General features: G+C 36.5%; 1 protein-coding gene across 2 annotated transcripts; it reads left to right on the forward strand.

Moving 5' to 3' along the window:
• Window positions 1-12818: 12818 nt before the first annotated feature.
• LOC126705963 (1-phosphatidylinositol-3-phosphate 5-kinase FAB1B-like) lies at window positions 12819-26733 on the forward strand. Of its 2 annotated transcripts, none has more exons than XM_050405203.1 (12): window positions 12819-13186; window positions 13526-14351; window positions 15181-15918; window positions 16587-16740; window positions 16892-17236; window positions 17672-18577; window positions 18686-19017; window positions 19672-19795; window positions 19882-20052; window positions 21510-23036; window positions 25311-25577; window positions 26009-26733. In XM_050405203.1, the coding sequence occupies exons 2-12, from the start codon at window positions 13612-13614 to the stop codon at window positions 26330-26332; spliced, it is 5628 nt and encodes a 1875-aa protein (XP_050261160.1). In that variant the 5' UTR covers window positions 12819-13186; window positions 13526-13611; the 3' UTR covers window positions 26333-26733. The 2 variants fall into 2 exon arrangements, with proteins under 2 accessions (XP_050261160.1, XP_050261159.1); XM_050405202.1 differs by having other exon boundaries at window positions 12820-13186; window positions 15178-15918.
• Window positions 26734-27749: the final 1016 nt, after the last annotated feature.

The following is a 27749-nucleotide window of genomic DNA, read 5'->3' on the forward strand; positions in this document are numbered from 1 at the left end:
TGTTTCAATGAATTACTTGCCTGAAAAAGAAAAATGAATAAGTAAAAAAATATGCAGATAGTAGAAGTGTTTAGGATGGGGCCATGAAGGTATCAATTCTGCATATAGTAGGATCACTACATATAAAGAGGCATATTTTCTACTTACCAGATTCTATAGTCATATTGATTGTCCATGATTTAAAGTTGTCCACTGGGTGGAGGAGATTTAATCCAAGACATTGGAATACCTTTTAGAAGATCAAGCACAATTATGCAAATCTCTAATATCTATGGAGTGGCTTATATGAGAATTCTTTGTATTTTTTGCATTACGAATATGAAATTTGCTCCCACACCTACACAATAACATGTTCCATATGACTATGGCTTTACAATTACATAACCTATACATTAGGCTGAACAATAACATCCATATTAGATTAAGTTCCTTAGCTGGAGAGCAAAATATATTTCCCACTCACATAGATATTTTGTAACATATTGTAAATGTGAAGAATCTTACATTTTTTCTTTATTGAAATTTCAACATAGATAGAAAAAGAAAAATATATGAGCAGATGGTGGCCAAAAAAAAGAAGAGCTAAGAGGATTTCAGAAATATCTTCAGTAACATCATAGCCTATGATTCATAGGAAAGAGAAATAGGATTCAGATTCTTTTCTTATAAATTAATTATTATAGTGGAGTACAAAAGGACGAATTTGAAGGGCTTAAACAGTCAGTTGTTTAAGGCGGCACATAAATATTGGAGAACCATCCAAATTAGTGGAAAAAATTCACAATGGATCTCATAAAAATGAAAACACAAACTCTATACTAATTTAATGGCCACCATTTCATATAGCCATGAGCTGTACAATTTACAAAGCAAACAGCATCCTCATGTCTTTCATTAAGAGAACATTCTCTTCGATATTCCTTCCCATGACAAGTGTGGTTTGGTGCTGACCAATCAATATACTTAAGCCAAGGCTTAAATCCTATTGGCCCAGACTGTAGTAATGCATTTATATATTATGTTACAACATAGATAGGTCTACAATCACCCATTTTAGATGGCTTGGGAACCTTAGTAATTCATGAGAAGATGGTGGCGTTTACCTCCTTAATAATTAGTCCCTGACCTAAAAAACAATTGAATGGCACTTGTAACATCTTGCACAACACTCTATGCCTATTTAAAAAGGGGACTGAGAAACCATATGGAGTTATACCAGAGGGTTTTATCTCCATCCATGCAAATGTCAAACCTTTTAAAAGGTCTAACTCACAAGGAAAATGTAAAAACAGGTCTAGTCCAATTCACACATGGCCAAAATCAAGTTAGAATCCTAAAGACTCTTCGCCTCAAATTGGATTATTTGAATCCTAGGGTAAGTTTTCTCTTTAAACAATAGAATCAATAGAAAGAAAGGATTTATAAAATTTTAAACCTTTTTTTACATCGATAGTTGGGGTGGTGGGGGCATTTGAATTCTAGAATATGATTTCTATAAAATTAAAATTTTCTCCATGACCCCAATTAAATTTGTAATCAATTTCTTAATCCAATTTATTTATTTTGGGTATCAAAAGATAAGGCATTGTTTGAAAGTTAATTCGGTGCATTGGTGTAAAATTCATTTTCAATGAAGTCCTCACTCTTTTCTTAAGCCACCACTTGGTTAGTCAGAAACTTTTTCTGGAACCTTTTTAGGGGAGAAAAAGTAAGTACTTCACCATTCTTGAAATAAGATGTCAAGGGAGTTCTATAATATATATTGAAAAGAAATCCTACAAAGTAAAGGTGGAGGAAGCAGGATTAGTCTTTATGATGAGGATTATTGAAAGAAGTGATGATTTTCTACGATCAGTTTTTTCTGGGAAAAGGTGCAAGAGGGTTATTAGCATCTGTGGAGGATTTAGCCAAAGCAGAACCATCACAGTTTTTTTCTTAAGGAAGATTGATGTGCAGTAAGATAGCAAGTGAGACATGAAATGGATAATATGTGAGATGCAATATTGTTAGGCTATGAAATTGCAATACTGTCAGGCTATGAAACAATCTTTCTTTCATGGGACAACTATCAAAGATGATTAGATGATGGTGATTTGAAACTCCAAATTTTGATTACCAAGTGTGAACAACTTTTTGACATGATACTTGAACTAAATGCCAAAAGTTTCAACAAAAATAATAAAACACAACAATTAAGATAATGTAATCCTCTCATCCAGGTTCATCTCACCATGTAGAAGAAAGTAGTTGAGTTGAATCGACATTCATAATAGGGGGAACCATGTTTTATTTTGTTGGAGGAATCATTCAGAGAGTGGTAAAGAAAAAGAGAGAGACAGAGAAGAATCCACAAAAATGTATTTCTGAAATTAGCGTATGCAAGTTTCTACTCTATCTGTACTGAAGAATCCATAAAAAAAGTATCTCAAGTATTGAAGAATATTAAAATAGATATATACAGAATGATTCTTTTAGGGGTCACAACTCACACAAGGGAAAGCTACTAAAATCATGACATTCCAAGTCACTTGGTACTATAATATAACTGCACATTCTCTCGCATGATTAAAAATCCTGGATGTCACTCAAGAGGTTTCAAAAAAACCCACGCCAATTGTTTGACCAATTCTAGTAAAAGATGACAGAGTTAATATATAGATTCAATATAGTTAGAAAATTAGAATGAACATACCCAAAAGAAGCAGTGCTCCAATTAAATAACCCAGCAGTAACAAATTCAACACCTTAGGCAGAAACAAACGTAGAAAGGAAAAAAAAAAACCATCAAGCAAAAGAATAGAGCACAACACGAAATAGTAAAAGGTGACAGATTTAATATATAGATTCAATAGAAAATCATAATCAACATACCCAAAAGAAGAAGTGCTCCAATTAAATAACCCAGCAGAAACAAATTCAACACCCTAGCCAAAAACAAATGTAGAAAGGGAAAAAAACCATCAAGCAAAAGAATAGTGCGCAAAAGAAATTGGGATGTAGGGATACCTCAACTGAACCACCCGTTTACGCCAGTATTTATATAGATGTGAGGAGAGGAAGGAAGGAAGGAAGAAAGAGGGGCTGCAGTTAGAAGCCGAAACAGAAGCTAAAGCCGTAGAACAGGAAGATGAAACCGTGAGTGAAACAGTAGAATAGAAGCTGAAACAGTGAGAATCAAAAGGTGGGGAAGGGGAAGGGACTAAGCCTGAAACAATGAATCAAAACGTGGAGGACAGGAATTTCAATCGTGTAACAACAGAAGGAAAGGGAATAGTAACCGTGAAAAAACATCAGGTTTGACAAAGGGATGTAGTTGAAAAGGTTTTGGGCGTGGGCTTGGGCTCTATTGTGGGATTAAACGTATAAAAATTGGACTTAAAGTAGAGATAAGGCTGGAAATAAATTTAGTTTTGTTAGTATTTTAAAATTAGTAAAATATATTTTAAAATTAAATTAAAAATTCAAAAAATAAGATGGGGATGACATGGCTGCTGATGTGGCTCAATGTGAGTGTAGCAATATTAAATGCTACGCTTCAACTTTTAGTAATATATTGATTAAATTGAATCTAAATCATACAGAATTTAATTTAATGGATTAATGAATGAGCAATCTCACATTGTCCCGACCCCTTTTTTTTTGGGGCCATGTCAAATTAGCAAACCCGAAATCAAAGAAGACCCATGAGAAGATAACAAAGGCCCAAAGCCGAGCAATAACTAGGAGGAAAACCCCAATACATGAAACAAAGCAATGACTTCTGCAGAAAGGTTTCAACAGTCACAAGGTTTGAAGCAACAATAGGTCAATAAACTTAATAAACACATCCCACATCTTTTCAAAGGGTCCAATCAGCAACCCAAGGCTGCTAAGGCACCCAACCCGACGCAACTCGAATTCAAGGAGGTAAGGTTTTTAAGGAAGGGGAGGAAAATCTGAGTATGTAGTAATTTGCCACTCCTTTCAGGTGATGAGTTTGCAGGGAAATGCTTACACACCAAAAGGGTACAGGTAAGCTTGCCACGAGATGCATGTTGAATCGTTGATGCAAGACAATATCAAAGAAAACTAAAAGAACAAAAATTTAAAAGAACCTTGAAAAATCAGCACTTAGGGATTATCTGGAATTACCACTAAAAAAGAAATTTAAGAATCAACACCTTAAGCTATTAGGAATCAGCATGACACCACAAACTTCACTTAAAACTCATGTTAATTTTTAAGGGAGCCTAGGATAAGTTATATTACACAACACACTCTCTTAAATAACGTGGGACAATTATTTTTTTATTTTTATTTTTTAAAATTTGTTTTGAGAAACAAACACACACACAAATAGGGGTGTGTAGCCAACCCACCAACCCGCCAAAACCAACTCAACCCAACCTAACCCGGCGGGTTGGGTTGGTTTTTAGGGCTTGGTGGGTTAGGTTGGGTTACAAATTTTTTTTTGATAACGGGGCGAGTTGGGTTTGGGTTATAAAATTCCAAATCCGCCAAACCCAACCAAACCCACACATATATTTAATATATATATATATATTAAAAATTTTTTTTTTTGATAAGTAAGAAAGATATATATTAAAAGCTACCTCATGAAAACACAAGGCAGAACAGAGAATACAGAGAAGGAAACAAACAAAAAGAGAGAAGAAAAAGAAAAAAAACAAGAAAACAAACGGAGACAACAAAGAGCAAATTAATTACAGAGAAGAGAACTAAGGAATATAGGGATAGAATCACTAGAGGTGAGTCCCCAAGCCCTAGACCAATCAAAAAGAGAGCCACTAAAATAAGCGAGCAACTGGTCATCGGATTTGTTCCTATCCTCAAAAGTACGCCAATTACGCTTCCTCCAAATACACCACATTAGGCACAATGGAGCTAGATTCCAAACGCCAGATGAGTGCTTTCCAAACCAATTCCACCAACTGAAAAGCATATCTGCAACCGATCTTGGCAAGACCTCAGAAATCCCAAAGGATCTATAAACCAAGCTTCACAACAGATAAGCTTTATCACAATGGAGAAGCAAATGATTCACTGACTCCCCATTACAACGGCACAAAATGCACCAATCAACAAAATCGAAGCCTCTACACCGCAAAATATCCCCTGTAAGAATCTTCTCCCAAGTCGCAGTCCAAACAAAGAAAGAGGCGTGAGTAGGAGCCTTAGCCTTCCAAATACCTTTCCAAGGAAAGGTAAAAGGCAGGGAACTTCGGAGCTTATTGTAGAACAAGTGGATGTCAAAAACCCCTTTCTTTGACAATTTCCAAATCATGCAGTCTCCTTGCTTAGATTGAGGTAAGTTAGAACCCAGGGTTTGAAGGAAATCATCCACACAACCGTCTCCCACTCATTTGGATTTCTAAGTAAAAGAACCTTCCAACTTCTCCGAGCCTCGGTCCCCAAACGTTCGAGAGACGAGGCCACCGATGTCTCTCTATTAGAAGCAATCCCATACACTACCGGGAAAGATAGATGGAGTGGTGAGTCCCCACACCACTGGTCCGTCCAAAGCTTCACTCTATCCTCCACCCCTACCTTAAACCGGATGTGTTTGCTAAACACCTCCCAACCTTTTCGGATACTTCTCCATAAACCACACCCATGAACACCCTTGCCCAGTTTGGAAGACCAACCCCCCCATTCTTCCCCAAACTTCAGAGCCACCACCCTCCTCCAAAGACCAGTCTCCTCAACCCCAAACCGCCATAACCATTTTCCTAGTAAAGCTTTATTAAACGTAGTTAACTTCCTTATTCCCAAACCACCATTAGCCTTAGGAGCACATACCTTATCCCACCCCACCAAATGAACCTTGGAATCCCCCTACAAGAAGTCCCTCTGAATCTTCTCAATCTTTTTAGCCACATGCGAGGGGATGGTAAAAAGGGATAAATAGTATGTAGGAAGGTTAGAAAGCATACTCTTAAGCAGTGTCAATCTACCACCTTTTGACAAATACAACTTCTTCCACCCAGCCAACTTCCAACTAATTTTTTCCAATATAGGATTCCAAATAGAAGGGGACTTATGGGAAGCCCCCAACGGCATACCAAGATAGGTCATAGGCAAAGACCCAATCTGGCAGCCCAGAATATCTGCCAAGGCATGAATATTGTTAACCTCCCCTATAGGAACCAACTCGCTCTTCAAGACATTAACCTTCAAGCCTGTGACAGCCTGGAAACAAAGGAGAAGCATTCGCACATGAAGGATCTGCTCCACATCCGCATCACAGAAAAGAATAGTATCATCCGCAAACAAAAGATGCGAGACACATTCCCTTACACCTCGTCTGCCTACAGCCTGAAAACCCCTGATCAAGCCAGCACCTTCAACTCTTTTCATCATCCTACTTAAGACCTCCATCATAATTAAAAACAACATAGGAGATAGCGGATCCCCTTGTCTTAGGCCCCTCGTGCTCCCAAAAAAATCAGTTGGCGCCCCATTAATCAAAATAGAAAACTGGACAGTTGAAATACAAGTGCGAATCCAATTACACCACTTCTCCCCAAAGCCCATTCTCTTCAAAAGATCTAGAAGAGCCTCCCATTTCACATGATCGTAAGTTTTCTCAATGTCTAGCTTACAAATAACCCCCGGGATCTTACTCTTCACACGACTATCAACACACTCATTAGCAATAAGAACTGAGTCAAGAATCTATCTGCCTCCCACAAAACTATTCTGAGACTCAGAAATTAATTGATCTAAGACTCGTTTCATCCGATTTGCCAAAACCTTAGACAAGATCTTGTACAAGCTCCCCACCAGGCTGATAGGTCGAAAATCTCGAATATTAGAAGCATCGTTTTTCTTGGGAATAAGAGCTATAAAGGTAGCGTTCAAAGATTTCTCAAACTTACTGTGCTGAAAAAATTCCTCAAAAACTGCTAGAACATCCCTTTCCACCACTCTCCAGCAATGGTGGAAAAAGGCCATAGAGAAGCCATCAGGACCTGGAGCTTTATCTCCAGCTAGCTCATTAACAGCTAGAAGAATCTCCTCCTGCTCAAACCTCCTTTCAAGCCAACCCCTCTCCAACCCATCTAACTGATCAAACTCCAAACCTTCCACAAAAGGCCTTCACTCCTCTGACTCCTGGTACAAATTTTTATAAAAATTTACTACCTGAGCAGCCACCTCGGAATCCTCCTCATAAATCACCCCATCCACCTCCAGAAAACTCAGATGATTAAACCTTCTACGGGAATTAGCCACCTTATGGAAGAATTTAGTATTATTATCTTTTTCCTTAATCCATAGCATCCTTGATTTCTGTCTCCAAGAGATTTCTTCCAGAGAGAGAAGATTCTCCACTTCAGATCTCACCACAGCTCTCTCACAAATCTCTGCCTCAGAGAGGCCAATCTCCCCTTCCTTGGCATCTAACAATTTCAAAGTCTCTAATAAATGAGTCTTTTTGCGACCAACATGACCAAACTCCAAACGGTTCCACTGAACAATGTCCTCTTTCAAAGCCTTCAACTTTTTGGCAAACACAAAACTAGGAGTGCCAGAGAAAGAATGCCGAATCCACCAAGACTGAACTCTATCGGTAAACCCATCCGTCTTAAGCCACATATTCTCAAACCTAAACGGACTTTTCCCTCTCGCCATTCCCCCTACCTCCACTAGAATTGGAAAATGGTCTGAAACAGGACGAGGAAGAATCCGTTGGGTCACATCCGGATATTGCTCCTCCCAATCATGAGACACCAAAACTCTGTTTATCCTAGACATCGAAGGCCTCTCTGACCCGCTAGACCAAGTAAAGCTCCCTCCCTCCAAAGGCAAATCTATCAAATTAAGATCCTCAATGAACTCTGAAAAAAGTTCCATAGCCGGAGTCAGACGAGAATTACCCAACCGTTCACTAGGGAAGCGGACAATATTGAAATCCCCAATGCAACACCAAGGGACAGTCCAGTAATGTTGAACACCAACCAAGGGACAATATTTAAAATATATTATATAATTAATAAAATTTTAAAAATAACTAACTTTTCTTATCCTATATAAAAGCCAATTAGTTCACACAAACCCTAGTAAATTACTATTGTTGTTTAGTCATTAACGTTGTTTGCTTTTAAGGAGTCACGTTAATACTAATTTTTGGGTTTTTTTTAATATATTTATATTTATATTTTTTTCTACTCAATTTAATAATAATAATAATAAAAAATTTGTCCAACCCATGGGTTCAACTCGACCCATGTGGGTTGGGTTACGTTGAATTTTTTTTTACCCACCATGGTAGGTTGGATAAAAAAATCCTCTTAACTCGACCCATGCACACCCCTACACATGAAGGAGAGATAAATGAGTTCTACCATAAAGGTATATCATAAACTTCACTCAAAAGTAATGATAACTTTTAAGAGAAGATGTGACAAGTTATACTACACACAATATACTTTCTTAAGCAACGTGGTAATTAATGTGGTATTCACAACAAATGTTTAGACCATTTTCTTCACATTGAACCAATCACCGCATTGAGTTTGTCCCCGTCATTGTTTATAGCTCCTAACCACCTTTCCTTTCTTTATTTATTTTTTTATTTTTTATTTTTTATTTATTATTTATTTTTATAATGTCCCCATCAAAGTCAGCTTGTTTGAAATTTTTTGCCGCATCCTGTCTTCCATTCTACCAAGAGGAGAATCTCCCATTTTATGGCCAAAACAATAAAGCCCTTCCTCTTTTATAATAACCAACTCCAATAATAAAGCCTGCACTTATAAAGACCAATCAAGAGCTCATCAACCAAGGGCTTTTGGTCTCATCTTAGGTATAAAAGGAAGCTTGACTAACCCACTAGAACAACACAAGATCATTTAATGGACTGATAGAACTAGGCTTTGAAGTTTGACAGTCCCTCCAAAAATTATCAACATCCCATCTTCCATAAAACCCAGGAATCTTTGAGTTGGAAAACAGCAATCGCTCAAAAAAGAAACCCACAACATGCATCGCTCAACTTATCCTTTCTCCCTTTAAATCTCATTTACTCATAGCTTCTCCATAAAAATGTTGTACTTCATTATGTGAATAAGATTGTCCTTGATCAAATCCTAAACCTCGTAGATTTGAACATCTTTATTGATAGTTCTCAATTATGCAAGATATGGGGTCTAAACCGCTAACAACCAATGGAGAAACATGGAGATGCCTAATCTTTACCTTTATATTGACTAACCCATGTAGATTATTTTGATATTTGTTGTTATTCACTGTTTGTTTTGAAATAAAATATTTTTTTTGGAAAATGTTTTCCTATTTTTAGGTATTTGTTTGCAAGTAAAATGTGGTCAAACTTGTAAAATATTCTCTGTTGACCATAAAATCCTTTATAGAAAATTATAAAAAGTTTTACCTTTAAAAATTTGGTAAAATATCTAGTGGCTAGGTCACCGATTCGGTGGCCAGAGCCGCCACTCCAACAACTGGTGCTAGTTGTTTGGTGGCCAAAGTCGCCACTCTGGTGACTGGTGCCAGCAGTCTGGTGGCTGGAGTCGTCGAGCGGCTTTGGTGACAATTGGTAGGGTTCGACGATGACTGATGTTGATCGATGACGACCGATGTTGATGATTTGGTCACTAGAGACATTGTTCCGGTAACCGTTGTTAGGGGTCCGATAACCGAGGCCACTATTTTGTTGGCCAGAGAAACCGTTTTGGCCATTGGTGCTGATAGTTCAGTCATCAAGATATGCCAGAGCCATTGTTTTGGCTATCAGTCTTGAGTCTTGACAATCTAGCCACTAGACCTTTGAAACTAGTGGCTTCGGTAGTTGAGCTACTAATTTTGATGGTTAGCTTGAATAATTTTGCTTGTCATACCAAATATCTGAAAATATTTTACTAAAAATATTTTATATGTAATTTTTTTTACTTGCAAAATATTTTATTCCAAAACAAATGAAGCATAAGTTACAATCCATTCTGTTGGAGTGTTAGGCTTAATTTATGTGTTTACAGAAGGCCCAAACTATTGAGTGTGTTAGCTCTTAGTGTTTGTTTGACTACAGTTTATTTAGTTTTTTGCCGAATTTTTTTTGCTGAAAGTGTACTAAAGTATACTTGTATCTTAAAAAAAATGATAAAGTGAAAAAAAAAAAGCATGAAAAAGTGAAATTTTAAAAATCTGTACATAAAAAATCAAAACTAAAAGTTGAAACTAATGCCAAGCAAACTCATAGCAACACGTGTTTAAGGTACCATCCAAGGAAAGAAAAGAACCCCTCTTGACATAAAACATAAAAGATGAAGTACGGAGTTTCATATAGAAATTGGGTGGTAAGGGGTGCGTATAAAGGAGTGTTCACAACAAAATAAAAATTTTCAGAAAATGTATTAAAATTGGGTGATGTTCTCATTTTAGAAAGGAATAAAAATTTTACATGTGATGATAATATGAATATCCACCTTTGCACAAGTGAAATAAAAGGTGACAAGTGTGTTTGGCTTTTGCTTATTTGATTTTAGCTTTTTGCAAATAAGAGTATTCTCATCAAAGATGTTATAAGTGCTAAAATGCTATTTTTAGCATCTAAAACCACAAAATGCTGCTCCATCAAACATGCTATATCCTAAAAAATTTGCCATCTTGCTATAGCGCGCTCTCATTTTTGAGAGCACACTGTAGCAAGGTATTATCATTTTTTAAATATTTTTCTTTCTCCCTCTTCAGACTCTCACTCTCACTCTCTCATTCTCGTTCTCCCTCATCTCTCTTTCTCAGATTCTCCCTCTTGTGGGTCTAATGGGTCTCGATGATTGCAAGTGAGTCATGGGTTCGACGGTGGTTGGCATTGGTTGAGACTGTGGGTTGAGGTTGGTTGAGGCCGTGGGTTTGTGCCGTGGGTTGAAGTTGGTTGAGGCTGTGGGTTTGTGCCGTGGGTTGAGGTTGGTTGTGTCGATGGGTTGAGGCCGTTGGTTGTGGGTTTGTGGTGGTTGGGTTGTTGGGGTGGTGGTCATTGGAGAGGTTGAGGTGGGTTTTGGCTGTGGTTTTGTGGTGGGTTCCAATCGGGGTTGTTGGGGTGGTGGGTTTTGGCTGCGGTTTGTGTTGTGGGTTTTTATTTTTATTTTTTATTTTTTAATATTTATTTTGGTGGTTGGGGGTTGAAGTTGTGGTTGGTGGTGGTGGTTGTGGTTGTGACCGTGGTTAGAGATGATGAGCTTGAAAAGCTTAGGCCATGGAGGTTTTGAGAGCAGAATATTAGAGAGAGGGAGAAGCTTTTAGACCGGGTTGAGAAAAATGGAGAGATAGTGGGAGAGAGAGACAAAGGGAGAGTGAGAAAAAAAAAAAAGAATAAAGAAAGAATATTTAAATGAAGTGTTAAAAAAATAGAAGTTTTGATGTAAGGGATATTGTAAAGTGATGTGTTATATGTTATAAAGTTGATTTTTGAGATGGTAAATGCTAAATTTTTTAGAAGCTTTGATGGGAATGCTCTTAATAATTGAAAATTTAGCTTTTTTTTTTTAATTTTTTTTTATACCTTTAGCATAAAAGTTACTAAAAACTATATTTTTTGATAAAAACTATATAAATAAAATGTTCCCAAACTCAATAAGTAGATTTTTTGGTTCAAAGTGAGCTTATTTGTTTAAATTTATATTTTGTTTCATTTAAGCAAATAAGCTAACTAAATATATATGATTTAATATAAAATAAAATTCCCATAAAAAAATATAATATAAAATAAAATAAAATATATTTATATCGTGGTCAAATAATTTTTTATTTTTTATTTTAAAAAAACTTCAAAACTCATTATACCATGAATGATGATGTTGGTCAAGGACTCAAGTCAAGTGAGTAGGAAACTGGAATATAATAGAAAAGAAACAATCCAAATCAAATCTACCTAATACATTTTAGAGAAGAATCTATCATATGAATGTTGTCGAAGCTTGTATATATTTTTTGATAAAATTTATCGTAGCTTCTAAAGTATTCTAGTAAACTCCTAATTAAACAAAACAAAAGTTCATTATTACACGTTGGGTGTAGAGCGTTTCTCTACGCGACCAAAACAGAAAAAGAAGAGTTTACCAGAATACCAAACTTATACCAAACACCTGGTACACAAAAAAGAAAGGGTTGGAATTAAAAGGGTTGTGTTTGTGTCAGGTGGTCAGTTTTACTAAACATATTAAAATGCGGATACGTGATTAGTTTTAAACACGTTTTCTTATTTTAATGTGTCCAGTGAAACTGATTACTAGATAAAAACCTCTCCCAAATTAGAAAACCACCCATATTATGATATACAATAAAAGAACTTTCCAAAAAATTTCATACAAAAAAATCCAAAATTGTTAATTTTGTCCTTCTGGGAATAAAAGGTATTTTAAATAATAAATTAAGATAAAAGTTATGTATTGGTTTAAAAACTATTTTATCAAAATATTAAAAATGTTCTAAAATAATTTATGAACAATTGCGTTAATATGATATTTTCAAACCGCGTTAAGTGATTTCGGAGTAGATTAGAACTTTAGATATATTTTTTTTAGAAATCTTAGCTAATAGCTGTCATCGTTACCTTAAATTTTAGCAAAAAACAAAAAAAGAGTGTCAAACTTAAAATAATATTATAAATTAAAAAAAAAAAAGAGAGAAAAGAAAAGAAAGTAGTTGACACTTGACGGTGAGAACTAAAGAGAGAGAAAGTAAATAAGGAAGAAAAGAAGGTAGGGATTTCTGCAAGCACGCTACAACATCTGTAATTAATGTCATAATAATATATATATTATCTTAAAAAAAAAAAACAAAAACAAAAAAAAAAAGTGAAAAAAACTTGTGCGGTTAGCATTAAAAAAAAAAAAAAAAACAGCAACATCGTATCGGGTGTGTGGGGAATATATTTTTGATTATGACAGTGATTTTTATCGTGTGGAATCCAGAATTCCAGTGCCTTATTGAGAAGGGTTTCTGGTTTCATCTATGTTATTGTTAAATTGTATCGAGACAATATTGACAATAACAGACATTCTTTTGAGAATTTCTGGGAACCGAAACTGAAACCGAAACTGCAACTGCAACTGCCACTGCCACTGCCTCTGCCACGTTGAGCTGTTCGGTACGGCTTTTCAATTTCAGAGAGTTGTGTGTCGGATTGAGTCTTAGTTCTTATGGCCAACCACAGCAAAAACTGTCCCAGGTAATCTTTTTTTGCTAGTTTTTAGTATTTAGTACTGTTTAATCATTTCTGTTCTATTCTATCTTATAATCTTATGTTATGTTAAGGAACAATTAAATTTAGGACTACTACTCCCAATTCCAACATTGAAATGCAACTATTTGTTTGTTTGTTTTTTTTTTTTTTTTTTTTAAATTTTTTTAAAAAAAAAAAGTTTATTGAAACTTGTTTGGTTCATTATGTATTCAGTTATGAGTTTTCTTTGGTTGTTGGGTATTTTTCAATTTCTTGAATTTTATTGTTTTTGTTTTGTATTGGATTTGATTGTGAAAGTTGATGTGATTTTTTCACCATGAATAGGACTGCACGGTTGTGGTCTCATCAATATGGTGGTAGGAGTATTTCACAATGATTGGGGTTGAGTTGGGTGTGATCCACCTTTGTCCATGGACACCCCCGACAACAACAGCAGCAGCAGCAGCATTAACAAATTGTTTGAGTTAGTAAACTTTGTCAGGTCCTGGATCCCTGGCATTCGCCAGTCCCAGGCACAGCCAAGCAGTGAAGGCAATGCGTCCCAGTCACAGTCAGGCAATGATGGCAATGTGTCGAGGTCGAGGGACTTCTGGATGCCTGATCACAGCTGTAGGGTATGTTATGAGTGTGACTCCCAGTTCACCATTTTTAACCGCAGGCATCATTGTCGACTTTGTGGTAGGGTTTTCTGTGCTAAGTGTACAACAAATTCAGTTCCTGCCCCATCTGACCGCCCTAGGTATAGCGCTTGGGAAGATTGGGAGAGGATCAGGGTGTGTAATTATTGCTTCAAGCAATGGTCTGTGCAGGGGACAACAGTAGCACGAGTTGATAATGATAATGGCATCCAATCCGATGCACCACCCAGCCCTGCTATCAGTCGATCACCGTCTGCAACTAGCATGGCCAGCAGCAAGTCCAGTTGCACTTATCAAAGTAGCTGCAGCACTGTTGTTTCCACTCCTTACTCCGCTGGACCTTACCAACGCGTGCCATATACTTCTTCTGCTCATAGCCCTCCTCAGTCTGCTCGTATGGACTCAATTATGGTTGAGCAACACAGTCTTACATCCGAGAGGAGCACAGGTGCCAGCTTTGCCTCTGCCATAGTGCCTCCATCTCCTAACCGATTTGGCTATTGCTTCAATGGGTATCTCTTCTCTTGCCTTACTTTGCATGAGTTAGTACTCTTAACTAGTGCATCTAACGCAGGACAGAAGTCTGAATGGGCTCTGATACCAATTCTGATATTGGATCTTTAGGAACTCAACACTAAATTAGATTCTTGATGAGATCTTGAATGTGTTGACGCCTGTTTGGTATTGAACCAATGAAAAGAACATGAAATAAAGATAAAACACTAGGTAATCACACCTAGGTAGGAGAAGGCAATCTCATCCTCAAAGCTTAAAAGAAGCTGCTGGAACTTAACTTATAAAATCAATCTCACTATCAATGTTATTGACTATAATAAAGCCTTTATATAGGCTATTGCCAAATTCTTTCTTAGAAGGACTTAGACTCCTAAATAACCTATTCCTAGAAAGATTAGAATTATTAATAACAATGAAAAAATATTTCAGAATTTCTAAACCAAATAGGAAAAGGATTCTAAACACAAAATTTGGATATTACCAAATTGCCCTTATTCTAGTTAACTTAATTAAAACTGAACTAATAGCTTTTTAACCTTGTAAACATAATACATAGACTCAATAGTAACTAAAGTAACTTACGAAAGGTGCCAAGAAAGTCTCACATCAAAACTATACCACAAATATTTTAATCTTCTTTTTCCTTGAACATTTTATTATCCACATCAGCATCAAGCCACCTTCTTCTGATGTTGCACTTGTGATTATGCTCCTATGGTAATTGTATATAACCATGATCATTAAATGTCATTTATAATGCTTCCTTGATGTTTTTCTGTTCTTAAAATGTTATGTTAATTTTTGCTTATCCTTCTTCACTAGGAGTGATGATGAGGATGATGACTATGGTGTTTGTCATTTAGATTCCGAAAGAAGACATATCTCTCGGGATTCTGACTATTATGATGCAGTTAACATAGATGAGATTGACCATGTCTATGGTCCTCATAATGTGCATCCCAATAGCGATAGCAATGACTTGAAAAATTTGAGTTCCTTACTGTTACCTGAGAATTTTGACATGAAGGGTGAGAATGGAATTAACAAACTCAGGGAAGAAGCACATGAACATGATAACTGTGATGGCTGTGAAGCTTCTGCATATGACATGGAGAGTCTGGATGCTGAACCTGTGGATTTTGAGAATAATGGGCTACTCTGGCTCCCTCCAGAGCCAGAGGATAAAGAGGATGAAAGAGAGCCTGTTCTATTTGATGATGATGGTGATGATCATAGTACTGCAGGAGAGTGGGGATATTTACAATCTTCAAATAGCTTTGGTAGTGGGGAGTCTCGTAGTAGGGACAAGTCATGTGAGGAGCACAGGAAAGCCATGAAAAATGTGGTGGAAGGGCATTTTAGAGCTTTGGTATCTCAGCTTTTGCAGGTTGAAAACCTACCTGTGGGTGATGAGCATGACAAGGAGAGTTGGTTGGAGATAATTACATCTTTGTCCTGGGAAGCTGCCACACTTCTTAAGCCTGATACTAGCAAGGGTGAAGGAATGGATCCTGGTGGATATGTGAAGGTTAAATGCATAGCTTCTGGGTGTCACAGTGGGAGGTAATTATTAGACCAAGGATTTATAATTCTACTTTTATCAATGCAACCAACTTAACATTCTTTTGGCTTGCTTCTTTTGGGAGGCCATGTCCAAATAATAATCTTGAGCTTGTTGCAACTGACGGTCTTGTCTTTATGTTTTGAAATATTCGGGAACTTATAAGTGATTCTATTTTTTTTTTTTAGAATATTATATAGATTTTAGTCATATCCTGATGCTGAACCATTTATATGGCCAAGATGGAAGCTAACTTGTGTTTAATGGATGTTTCAAATTCTCAGTTTTGACTTGGGGAACTGTATGCAGAATAGATGCGTCAAATGCTTGATAGGATAATCTGTCCCCTTTAATATTGTTTGTCTTCCATAACATGTGATTTGCCTCATGCTTCTAGTGGAACGATCAAGTCTTGGTTGTTCACATTTTCTTTTCTTATTATCTGGGGAAGTACACTGGAGAAGATGCAATTTGTTTTTCATATCATTGGTAGTAAGAATAAGATAGAATGTCTTCTATATAAGGCATGGCCCTGAATTATATCTAAAGGTGAGTAGGAAGTTACGAACAGCAACTATAATTGGGAGATTCATGAAATTTATCTTCTTGTTGCTACCTACCAATGTTATCTTTATGGATGATCTTTAATTCTTTTCTTCTTTTTACCTAGTGTGGTGGTCAAAGGAATTGTGTGTAAGAAAAACGTAGCTCATCGGCGAATGAAAACAAAAATAGAAAAACCGCGTCTACTAATACTTGGAGGAGCTTTGGAGTATCAGCGTGTTACCAACCACTTGTCGAGTTTTGATACTTTGTTGCAGCAGGTTTAAATATTTACCTTTCCTCATCATAGCCTTGGGTGCATGAATTTTTAAAGAGGGATCAAGTTCACAAGATACTCTAATTACTCACTTTCTGTCATTCACTAAGAAAAGTGGGATGTTCCTTGTTTTGGTGTTCTTTGTATTCTTTCAGGAAATGGACCATTTGAAGATGGCAGTTGCGAAGATTGATGCTCATCACCCTAATATCCTTTTGGTTGAGAAGTCAGTTTCTAGATATGCTCAAGAGTACCTTCTTGCAAAAGACATATCACTTGTTCTGAATATTAAGAGGCCGCTTTTAGAGCGTATCGCACGCTGCACTGGTGCAAAAATAGTCCCTTCAATTGATCACTTTGTTACGCCAAAACTGGGGTATTGTGGCTCATTTCATGTGGAGAAATTCCTTGAAGCGGATGGCAGTGCTGGTCGTGGTGGGAAGAAATTGACAAAGACACTGATGTTTTTTGAGGGTTGTCCAAAGCCTTTCGGTTGTACTGTAAGTCCTTGAATACAAAAAACATGTTCACACACAAAATATATTATTAAGTTTATTCTGTTTCAATTTGGTTTACAAGTCTGCGTCATTGGCTTAATGGTGTCTTGTTTTTGAGGCCATGTGCATGGTGTCTGGACTGACAGTTTTCTAGTTTCATCCAACATAACATATCAGTGAACTTAGAAAACTAGTGTACTGGAGTTGCAAGTTGGTTAGTGAGGGCATATAGAACAGGGTTGTTAGTTTGATTTGTTCCTAGCTTGGACCAATGGGACATTGCAATCAGCCAGTGGAGTACCTTAGTTACCCCATCTTATCCTAATTTTTGTTTCTGCTGATTCTAGAGAAATTGTCATGAAAAGATTTTGGTAGATCTTTTTCTTTGCTTTTTATTTATTTATTTATTTTTTAATTTTTATTATTATTATTTTTTAGATTTTGCTCAAGGGTCCCAATGAGGATGAGTTGAAGAAGGTGAAACATGTGGTCCAGTATGGAGTTTTTGCAGCTTATCACCTAGCTTTGGAGACATCTTTTCTGGCTGATGAAGGTGCTTCACTTCCAGAACTCCCTCTGAAGTCTCCAATAACTGTTGCATTACCTGATAAACTATCAAGTATTGAGAGGTCCATTTCCACAATTCCTGGTTTTACTGTTCCGGGCACTGTAAACCCTCTGGATCCTAAACCTTCCATTAAACTACAGAAATCATATTCAGGGGGAGCCCCATCTACCAATAGTGACCCTATTTGCAAATTGGAAGGGGCCAGTCCAACTGGGTTGTCTAATGTTCTTTTCTCCTGTCCTATTGATGCTGAACCTGCCTTTTGCTCTGTAGAATCTTCTTCTTCCTTGACTTCCCTTTCTTCTTCAGAGCAAGGTAGCTCAGCTTCTTTCTACAGTGAGCTATCCTTAAATTATGCCTTGGAGGAGAAGAATAGAACAGGTCCTAAGGAGTCTTATCAGGGTCAAACAGTTGACACAAGGAAAGCTATTATAGGTGATAATCTGGTTTCTGATTCTATTGGTGCCTCAGGGGCATTACAACAAGGTGTTGCCACTAGTCATACTCATGGCAATGCTTTGGCTGCAAATAACCTAGGTTCTCAAGATTTGGGATCCTTAAAAGGAGATACTAATAATCAGAATGAGGGGATGGGAGCTTCAAAGGAAGAGTTTCCACCCTCACCTTCTGACCATCAAAGCATTTTGGTGTCCTTATCATCACGTTGTGTGTGGAAAGGAACTGTGTGCGAACGAGCCCATCTCCTTCGAATCAAATATTATGGAAGCTTTGATAAGCCTTTGGGGCGGTTTTTACGAGATCATTTGTTTGGTCAGGTATTATTTAGTCTGTTAATTATTCTGATTCTTTTGACATAAAACATGTTTCCTCTCTTGAAAATCCAAAGACTGCAAGTTGAAATTTGGTTCACTCTTCTTTATCAGAGTTACCGCTGTCGTTCGTGCGACATGCCATCAGAAGCACATGTTTATTGCTATACCCATCAACAAGGGAGCCTTACAATATCTGTTAAGAAACTTCCAGAGTTTCTCTTACCAGGGGAACGAGAGGGTAAAATCTGGATGTGGCACAGGTGCCTTAAATGTCCCCGGACCAATGGCTTCCCTCCAGCCACTGAGAGAGTTGTAATGTCTGATGCTGCATGGGGATTATCTTTCGGTAAATTTTTGGAACTGAGCTTCTCAAATCATGCAGCTGCAAGTAGGGTCGCAAGCTGTGGACATTCTCTACACAGAGATTGTCTCCGGTTCTATGGGTATGCTTTTTCCACTAAAATTACATTATTGTGGTAAATATGAAGTGGAATATGTGAGACAGAAATGTTTAATATGCACCAATTAATTTGAGTCCTTTTGTTCTGCTTATTTCTCACTTATCAAGAAATGAATCATTGACTGTACTATGCATATAGTGATACCTGTTTTTATGCAAATTGGACATGGGTATAAAATTTATTAATTACTGAAATTTACAATTTTGAGAAGCACACATGTTGACTTGCATCTGTGCTCCAATATCTACTATGACTGAAGTAGTGAACTGAAATCAAGTAAATCGATATGCTTGAATATTGTGTCAGCTGTTTTGTTTGAACCAAGACATTAACTGCTCAATTGATGTTTGATTGGAAGAGTGTGTGCACTTCTGTTGTTGATGTTGACCTTTTTTCCTATATGTAAGTTCTGGGGTTTGACATGGCATTGTTTTCATTATACGTTGCATGGTGCTTGGTTGCATGATTCTGTTGTCGCTCTGGTAGACTTGTTCAGGGGAATCTCAGGTTAAAATGACTGGTTCCATAGCACAGTGCCTGTGTGATTTGGTTTATTGTATTTTTTTCATCTTATTTCAATGAAGTTTTTTACTTATCCAAAAAAAATCTGAAATTTTTTTTCTTTTACATGTGCAGTTTTGGGAGAATGGTTGCTTGCTTCCGCTATGCTTCAATTGATGTCCATTCTGTTTATCTTCCACCACAAAAACTTGAATTTTTCTATGATAATCAGGAGTGGATAAAAACAGAAGTAAATGAGGTGCAGTGATTACAATTCCTGTTTCAAATGCAGCAAGTGATTTGGATTTTTTTAATGCTTACGAGATTATTTGTCTTGTGTCATAGCTGTGTAAAATGGCTGAAGGCCTATTTACTGAAGTGTACAAGGCTCTGCGTAAGATTTCAGAGAATATATCAAGTGCAGATTTACAAGATCCTGGTGTGAAAGCACCTGACTCAAGGCATCATATTGCAGAACTGGAAGGGTTGCTACATAAGGAGAAACAAGAATTTGAGGTAATGAAGGCTTCTTGGATGGGTTTGATTTATGAGGATTTAGGGATGTTTGGTATTGATGGCTGTTTGGTATTGAAACAGTGATTTGAAGGAAGAAGAAAAAATAAAGAAAGAAATGAAAGAGCTTAGGCAATCTCACTTAGGTTTCCTAATCAATAATGTGTAGGAAGAAGGTAATCAAACCTTCAGTTTTAACAAAGCTTCTGGAATTTCACCAAGTTCAATATCTAAATTTTGATAGCTTCAATAAAAAGCCTTTATATGGAAAATTCTCTGCTCAAGTGATTTGTTGCGGGTTGGAGTCTGGGAATTAGCCTCTCCAAAATTGGGGTAAGGTTCCCTACCAACCACTACTTTCAGACCCCCACCAGAATCTGGAGCCTTATGCATTGGGTATGAACCATTTTCCTACAGCGACTAGGATTTTGTAATAAAAAAAACAAAAGTAATAAAAAGAACTTCTAAACCAAGTAGGAAACTACTAAAACAAAATATGTATAAAAAGAGACTTCAATACTTAAAAAAAGACTAATGGGCCTCTGGCACAGTCAATTCTAGTAAATCTGGAAATTCCTGGATTACATTATGCTTACTTTAGCCAAAGTTAAAGAAACTTAATTAAAGTTAAAACAGCAACTATCTAACCTATCTAACTAACAAAATGAGACTAATTATTAACTATTTAGCCATTGAAAGGTGCTTATTTGGCCCATATCTTTAAATAAAATTATGTTTTGGAATATTTTGAATATGTATAAGCTTGCTTCTTCTTTTAGCCTGTATCAGGTACCTTGTTGCAGTTCATGCTCCCCAAGGTTTAATTTATTTTATTCTTGATAAATTATCATTTGTCCCAAAAGCTTAAATTGTTAGAAAGGTTGAGTTTAATTATTTAACCATTATTCTATGTTTTAACACTTGCCCTCACGTGTGGATCCATCCTTTCCTTTAATAAGTGAGGCTCAACATGTGAGATTTTTAAATGGGAGGAAGAGTGGAGTCACGATTCAAACTCAAGGCCACATGCTCTGATGCTATGATAAATTACGAATTGTCTCAAAAACTTAAGTTAAAAGGAAGTGGTGAATTTAATCATTTAAACCATTATTCATAGGTTGTTAAGAAATGGTAACTTTAATCATTTACCCATTATTCTAACCATTTCAAAACATATTTGTTTATAGAGAGGTTTCTTTGTTCTATATGCTGTATATATACCTTGGCCTATGCATAAAATCAGGCCATTCACTCACTGATTGATCTTGTAGATAAAGTTATGCATTTTATCATGCAATATATAGTCCATTATCTATACTTTTATTGCTTAAAAGTTAAATCATACTTCTGTTGTCCTTGCTGCATAAAATCACTTGGCATTACTTTTAATTTTCTTTTGTGGAAAAGGAGGTCAGTTGGGTACACCATCTTATTTCTGAGTAATTTATGACATTGTTTAGGAAGCAGTAGAAAAAGTGATCTGCAAGAAGGTAAAATTTGGTCAACTGACTTATGATATTCTTGAGATCAATAAATTGCGGAGGCAGATACTTTTCCATTCTTATGTCTGGGACCAACGTCTGATACATGAAGCCAGATTAAGTAACAACAATCTCCACGAAGGTTTGAGCAGTTCCATTCCGAAACTTGTGGAGAAATCAGTTAGTTCTGTGGAGAAGCTTGTCGAGAAGAATGCGACCATGAAGGCAGGTAAAGGCTATAGTAGTTGTGACTCTCTTTTGGAGACAAAGCCTTATGTAAACCTTAACCAAGGAGGAAATGCTGGACATTTTAAAAATCCCAGTGAACTTCATAAAGGAAGTGATATGGATTTGGATATGAATCATAGGAAGGGTGTTGACCGTTCTTCTAGTAAGAATATCAGTGATGATTCTGACCCTCTGAAAAGTGGAGGAAATGTTCGAAGGGCCCACTCAGAAGGAGAGTATCCTATTTTGGAAAATTTATCTGATACCCTTGATGCGGCATGGACTGGTGAAAGTCATCCAGTTAGTGTAACACTAAAAGATAATGGCCGTTCTCTTCCTGATTTGACTGTGGTAAATTCTGTTGCAGCAAAATCGCTGGTGGAAAGTTTTGCTGTTGACCAAGCTGGGGTTGAGGTGGCTTCCACTCTTAGTTCTATGTTGCCTCCTAAGCCAGCTGACAAAATGGAAGGCTCCACAAGCTGGGTGGGGATGCATTTTCTGAACTTCTATGGTTCATTTAGCAAAAATATTTCATTGAATGCTCAGAAGCTTGGTTTTGGTGAGTACAATCCTGTTTATGTTTCATCATTTCGGGAGTTGGTTCGACAAAATGGTGCCAGACTGCTTTTGCCTGCTGGTGTTAATGACATTGTTGTGCATGTATATGATGATGAACCCACTAGTGTTGTAGCATATGCACTTGTCTCCTCGGATTATCTTTGCCAGATTTCTGAGCCAGACAGAGCAAAGAATGTTTTAGATTCTTCAGTCTCGTTGCCTCTTTTTGATTCAGTGAATCTACTCTCACTGAACTCTTTTGATGAAGCAATTCTTGATTCCTACAGAAGTCTTGCCTCCACTGATGAGAGCAACTTATCTGCTTCTGGGTCCCGGAGTTCCCAGGCTGTGGACCCACTCTTGTACACCAAGGATTTGCATGTTAGAGTTTCTTTTACAGATGATGGCCCTCCTGGGAAGGTGAAGTACACAGTAACTTGCTACTATGCAAAGCGATTTGAGGCTTTGAGGAGGACTTGTTGCCCTTCCGAGTTAGATTTTGTACGATCTATTAGTCGTTGTAAGAAATGGGGGGCCCAGGGTGGCAAAAGCAATGTTTTCTTTGCAAAAACCTTGGATGATCGATTTATCATCAAACAGGTCACGAAGACAGAGCTGGAGTCATTCATCAAGTTTGCACCGGCTTACTTTAAGTATTTGTCTGAATCAATCAGTACAAGAAGCCCAACTTGTCTGGCAAAGATCTTGGGCATTTATCAGGTATGGTGTCTAAATTTGGCCATAATGAAAAAGCTTAAAACTATTTTTAAAGGCAATCAGGATTCAGAATGATCTGATAAATGACATAGATTACCCAAATCTTTCAATGCCAACACTAAGTGATGAATTTCTTTCTACCTTAACCTTGAATATTCTTCTTAAGAAATATAGATAGTCAAGCAAGTAATATAGCTATATCACAATTTAGCTATAAGCACACTCTAGGCCTATAAAACCATGTATTTTGTGATTTAATTTCAAGTCCATGTGTACCATGCTAGGAACCATGGATTCTTCAAACTAGTAGCCATATCTGTACCAGACATGTTTACAATATGGATACTCTCAGATACTGTGGGATATTTATTTAACTCTTTATTTTCTTTCGCTCACTTTCTCTCCATGAAACTAGTAGCTTAATTAGATTATTTAAACATATTTTTATAATTTTTAGCATTTGCTTTTTATCTTTTATACTACAAATTAGCATAATGATTAGTGTGTACTTAAAAAGTATGTATTTATATATTAATTAATTAAATTGTTCTTGCCATATCATATCTTAAATTTTCAATAATTGATTTATTGCCACCTTCATGTTGGTGCACCATGCATACTATATTGTTATTCAAGAAAAAAGATTAAAAAAAAAATCACTTTATTAAAATATTGGATGGATATCTGACCTGTTGATTAAGGGTAAAGTGTTCTTGCCATATCTTATCTTCAATTTTCAATAATTGATGTATTGCAATGTTCATGTTGGTGCTTCTTAGGTACCATGCATACTATACTGTTATTCAAGCAACAAAAAAAAAAAAAAAAATTCACATTGTTAAAATATTGGATGGATATCTGACCTGTTGATTTAAGGCTGAATTAGAACTTTATTGCCTAAATTCTTGCAATTTTTTTATTAAAAAAAACTACAATATCATCTTTACTATGTTAGAGTTTCAAATGGAGGGTTGTAAATGAACCAAGCTGTTGAACAGCTCGAATTTGGCTTTGATAAAAGTCTCATTCATGTTTGTTTGCTTATAAGCAAGCCAAGCTTGAGTTTTTAGTTTTAGGCTCGTTTACAACCCTTTGAATCAAACCCGATACCCTTTTTTTATATATATATATTTTTAAACTTATTAAAATAGTGGAAAAAGTAACTTATAGAGCCCAAAAAAGGTTAAAACAGTACATATGAGGAGTACATAGTATCTTACTTAAGTTACTATTTAAAATTCAAAAAATGAATGACAAAGGAGGATAGCTCCAATCAATAGTGATCATTTATTCTCAAAAAAAAAAAAAAAAATAGTGATCACTAGAACATAGAAGCTAACTGCTCAACACTATTGAAAGTGTATTAGGATCCCTCTCTATTTGCCTTGAGATGGAGAGAGTGATGAAGGATCAAATAGAAGAAGAAACACTGAATTGAGAAATGTATAAGAACAAGTTTATTTAGAGTTTAAAAAATGTACATACAATCTGAGCACAACCCTTGTATTTATAGAGGACTTTACTAGTCTATCAAGTGCCAAATTGAATCAGAACAGAATGTTTAACTACCTGTACAACAAACTCATAACTGCATAACCACCACACCTGCATAGTTGTTTTGCATAACTAATATTATTCTGTACAACTAAATAAAAATCAATCCAACTATCTGAGTTACACTTTCAGAGAGACATTTCACGGTGAAGAAAATTTTCATTTATTTATTTTTAATGAATCTAAAAGCATATGCAGTGCCACATTATTTAAACTAAGATAATAATATGCATCTTTAGATTTGTGAAAATCTAGATCTTCATAATAAAACGGACCCTATTCATTTCAAACAAATGGAGAGGATCCTATTCCATTGAAAGTGTGATTATTATTCTCTCTAGAGTGTTAACATGAGGTAAAGTGATACAGAATTCTAAATCTTACTACTGTCATGATGACTGAATCTCCTTTTCTAGCATGTCCTAGGCATTGCCAAATGCATGACAAATAAAAGATAGAACCTGCTACAAACACTTCATCTCCATGGCATAATGTAATGGATGATGATCTATTGTCTCACTGCTATTCTTACACTGCAAAAACCAATCCAAAAATTTTTTTCTTCTCCTCCTAAAATTGTCCACTTTTAAAATTTTATCTAAAGCTGTTATCCATCCATAGAATGTTATTTCATAGATTAATTTATCACATGCTTATTCTTTTCATACAACTTTGTTGATTAATTTGCTATTTGGTTTTTCTTTTGTTGGCAATGTCTTGAAGATTTCGTTAAAGCATCTCAAAGGAGGGAAAGAATCAAAGTTAGATGTTTTGGTAATGGAGAATCTTCTATATAGGCGTAATGTCACCCGACTTTATGACCTTAAAGGATCTTCACGTTCACGATATAATCCGGACACAAGTGGGAGCAATAAAGTTCTGCTGGATCAGAATTTGATTGAAGCAATGCCAACCTCTCCAATTTTTCTGGGAAACAAGGCAAAACGATTACTAGAGAGAGCTGTTTGGAATGATACTTCCTTTCTTGCTGTAAGTTGGATTTGACTTTCATGATATTATGGGCATACTCACAATAAACGATTCCCCATAGTGGTTTTGTTTTAAGCCCTAAGATGACCTAAAGTATGTAAATACTGGACCTTGCTATTTCAGTAATTTTGATGTTGGGATGGGTTAACAATCATTTGACTGGTTTTTATTTTCTTAGAGATCCTTCAAGGTTATTATACTGCTGCTACTGCCTAGTCACAGGATGGGCACCTCTGATTTCTTCCTTAGATTATCTGCCTTTAATGTTTATTCTATAGCTGAGACCTGCCTTGAAACCTTGGGTGTGCTCAGTCTGGTAGATAGCTTAGTCTCTTAATAGAACTTTTGATATGCTTCAGTGGAATGCATGCTTCTCTCACTCTGTGTCTATGTTTGTGTGTTTTCTAATATATCATTATATGTTGCCACAGTCGATTGATGTAATGGACTACTCATTGTTGGTTGGTGTGGATGAGGAAAAGCATGAGCTAGTTCTGGGGATCATTGATTTTATGAGGCAATATACATGGGACAAGCATCTTGAAACTTGGGTGAAGACTTCGGGCATCCTTGGCGGATCTAAGAACACATCTCCGACTGTGATCTCACCTCAGCAGTACAAGAAGCGTTTCAGGAAAGCCATGACTGCTTATTTTGTTATGGTCCCAGATCAGTGGTCCTCTTCAATCCTCGTTCCCAGTGGGTCTCAATCTGACCTTTGTGATGAAAACTTGCAAGGTGGGAACTTTGATTGATAATGTGATTTCTCTCTCTCTCTCTCTCTCTCTCTCTCTCTCTGTATATGTAAGTCGATACAATTGTTCTCTCTTTTCTATTTTCACCTTCCTCATTCTTTCTTATTTTGTATTACTGGTATGGCTGCCTCATTGTAAGCTGTAGATAAATGCATCCTTAAATTTTGTTATATATGAAGAGGGAGAAGGCTCTTTTAATGCCGTGAAATTTTCAATGGTTGTATAGCTCCAGATAACCCCTCTTTGGAGTAATTGTACAGTATCTTGGTGTCTTATTTATGTTTATATTTTTAGCAGAGGGACATTGGCCTTCATCATGTACATCATGATATGAATTTTTGATGTTATACTTTTTTTTTCATCTTATATGAAGTTTTTCCACTTCCCATTTTCTGGATCAATTGTTTAAGCTCAGGCACATGTATGTTTATGAATTATGATTGAAACTGCCCTTTGTGTACTGCCTTTATATAGCTATTGGAACCCCTTTAGGAAAGGGTGTGTTGCCAGATGAAAACAGAAATGGATCCATAGCCTGTTTGTTGATTACTTGATTTGTTATGAGATCACAAAGAAATTATTGAAAGTAATGATGGAATCTAATATTTGACTGTTGAATAAATATAAGAAGCCTTACATCATCATATCACTTCCCGGAAAATACTTAGGTAGTCCCAGAGTAGAGTGAAATGGTGCTCTCTCCTTTCACATTCATATTCTATTTACAATTTTGTTATTTTCTTAGTTAGGACTTGCTAACACTGCGTTATTGCCAAGAATGATTTCCAACTTCTTGACTAGTGCTATAAACAGGCTATAGAGTTAAGACTCACTAACCCCGTTAATGTAAGAATAAAATGCACAATTGACCCCCTATTTCAATTCTCTCTCCATCTTTCTCTCATTTATGGGTACGGGGAAGGGGGTTTTTGGTCCTCTGTTGTGGTGTTTGAGGCTAATGGGTTGGGTTGACAACGGGGGTTGGAGTGGCTAATGGCTTTGTGGGTTATTTGGGATTTTAGTTTCGGTGGATTGGGCTGTATGGGACCTTGGTTGTATAATGTTTCGAGTTGTGGATCAGATGGTTTGTTTGATGGCTCTCAGAATAGAGTTGATAGTTCGAGGTTGTGGTTTTTGGGTGGCTTTGTTGGCAACGAGGTTGACCTGTGGTGGTTCTGCCCGTTAGATGGTGGTTCAAGTCTAGGCTTGATAAGATGGGATATGAAAACACAATGGATTTTTTTTTCCTCTTTTTGTGTGTTGGATTGTGCTTTGCTATTGAATTTTGATCTAGGACACTTTTTAATTTAATTTTTATTTCATGATTTATCAACTTTTGAGGCCAGATTGAATTCATTTGCTAATTGCTAATTTGAAAAGAGGGGGGGGGGGGGGTGGTTGTGGCATGCAAATGTTT

The sequence above is a fragment of the Quercus robur genome, chromosome 11 (assembly GCF_932294415.1).
Source record: "Quercus robur chromosome 11, dhQueRobu3.1, whole genome shotgun sequence".
Taxonomy (NCBI): domain Eukaryota; kingdom Viridiplantae; phylum Streptophyta; class Magnoliopsida; order Fagales; family Fagaceae; genus Quercus; species Quercus robur.

Coding starts and splice junctions, on each gene's coding strand:
- LOC126705963 (XM_050405202.1), top strand. CDS start 13,612: ATGGACACCCCCGACAACAACAGCAGCAGCAGCAGCATTAACAAATTG. Junction 19,018..19,671: donor GATTGTCTCCGGTTCTATGG/GTATGCTTTTTC, acceptor TTACATGTGCAG/TTTTGGGAGAATGGTTGCTT. Junction 23,037..25,310: donor AGATCTTGGGCATTTATCAG/GTATGGTGTCTA, acceptor AATGTCTTGAAG/ATTTCGTTAAAGCATCTCAA.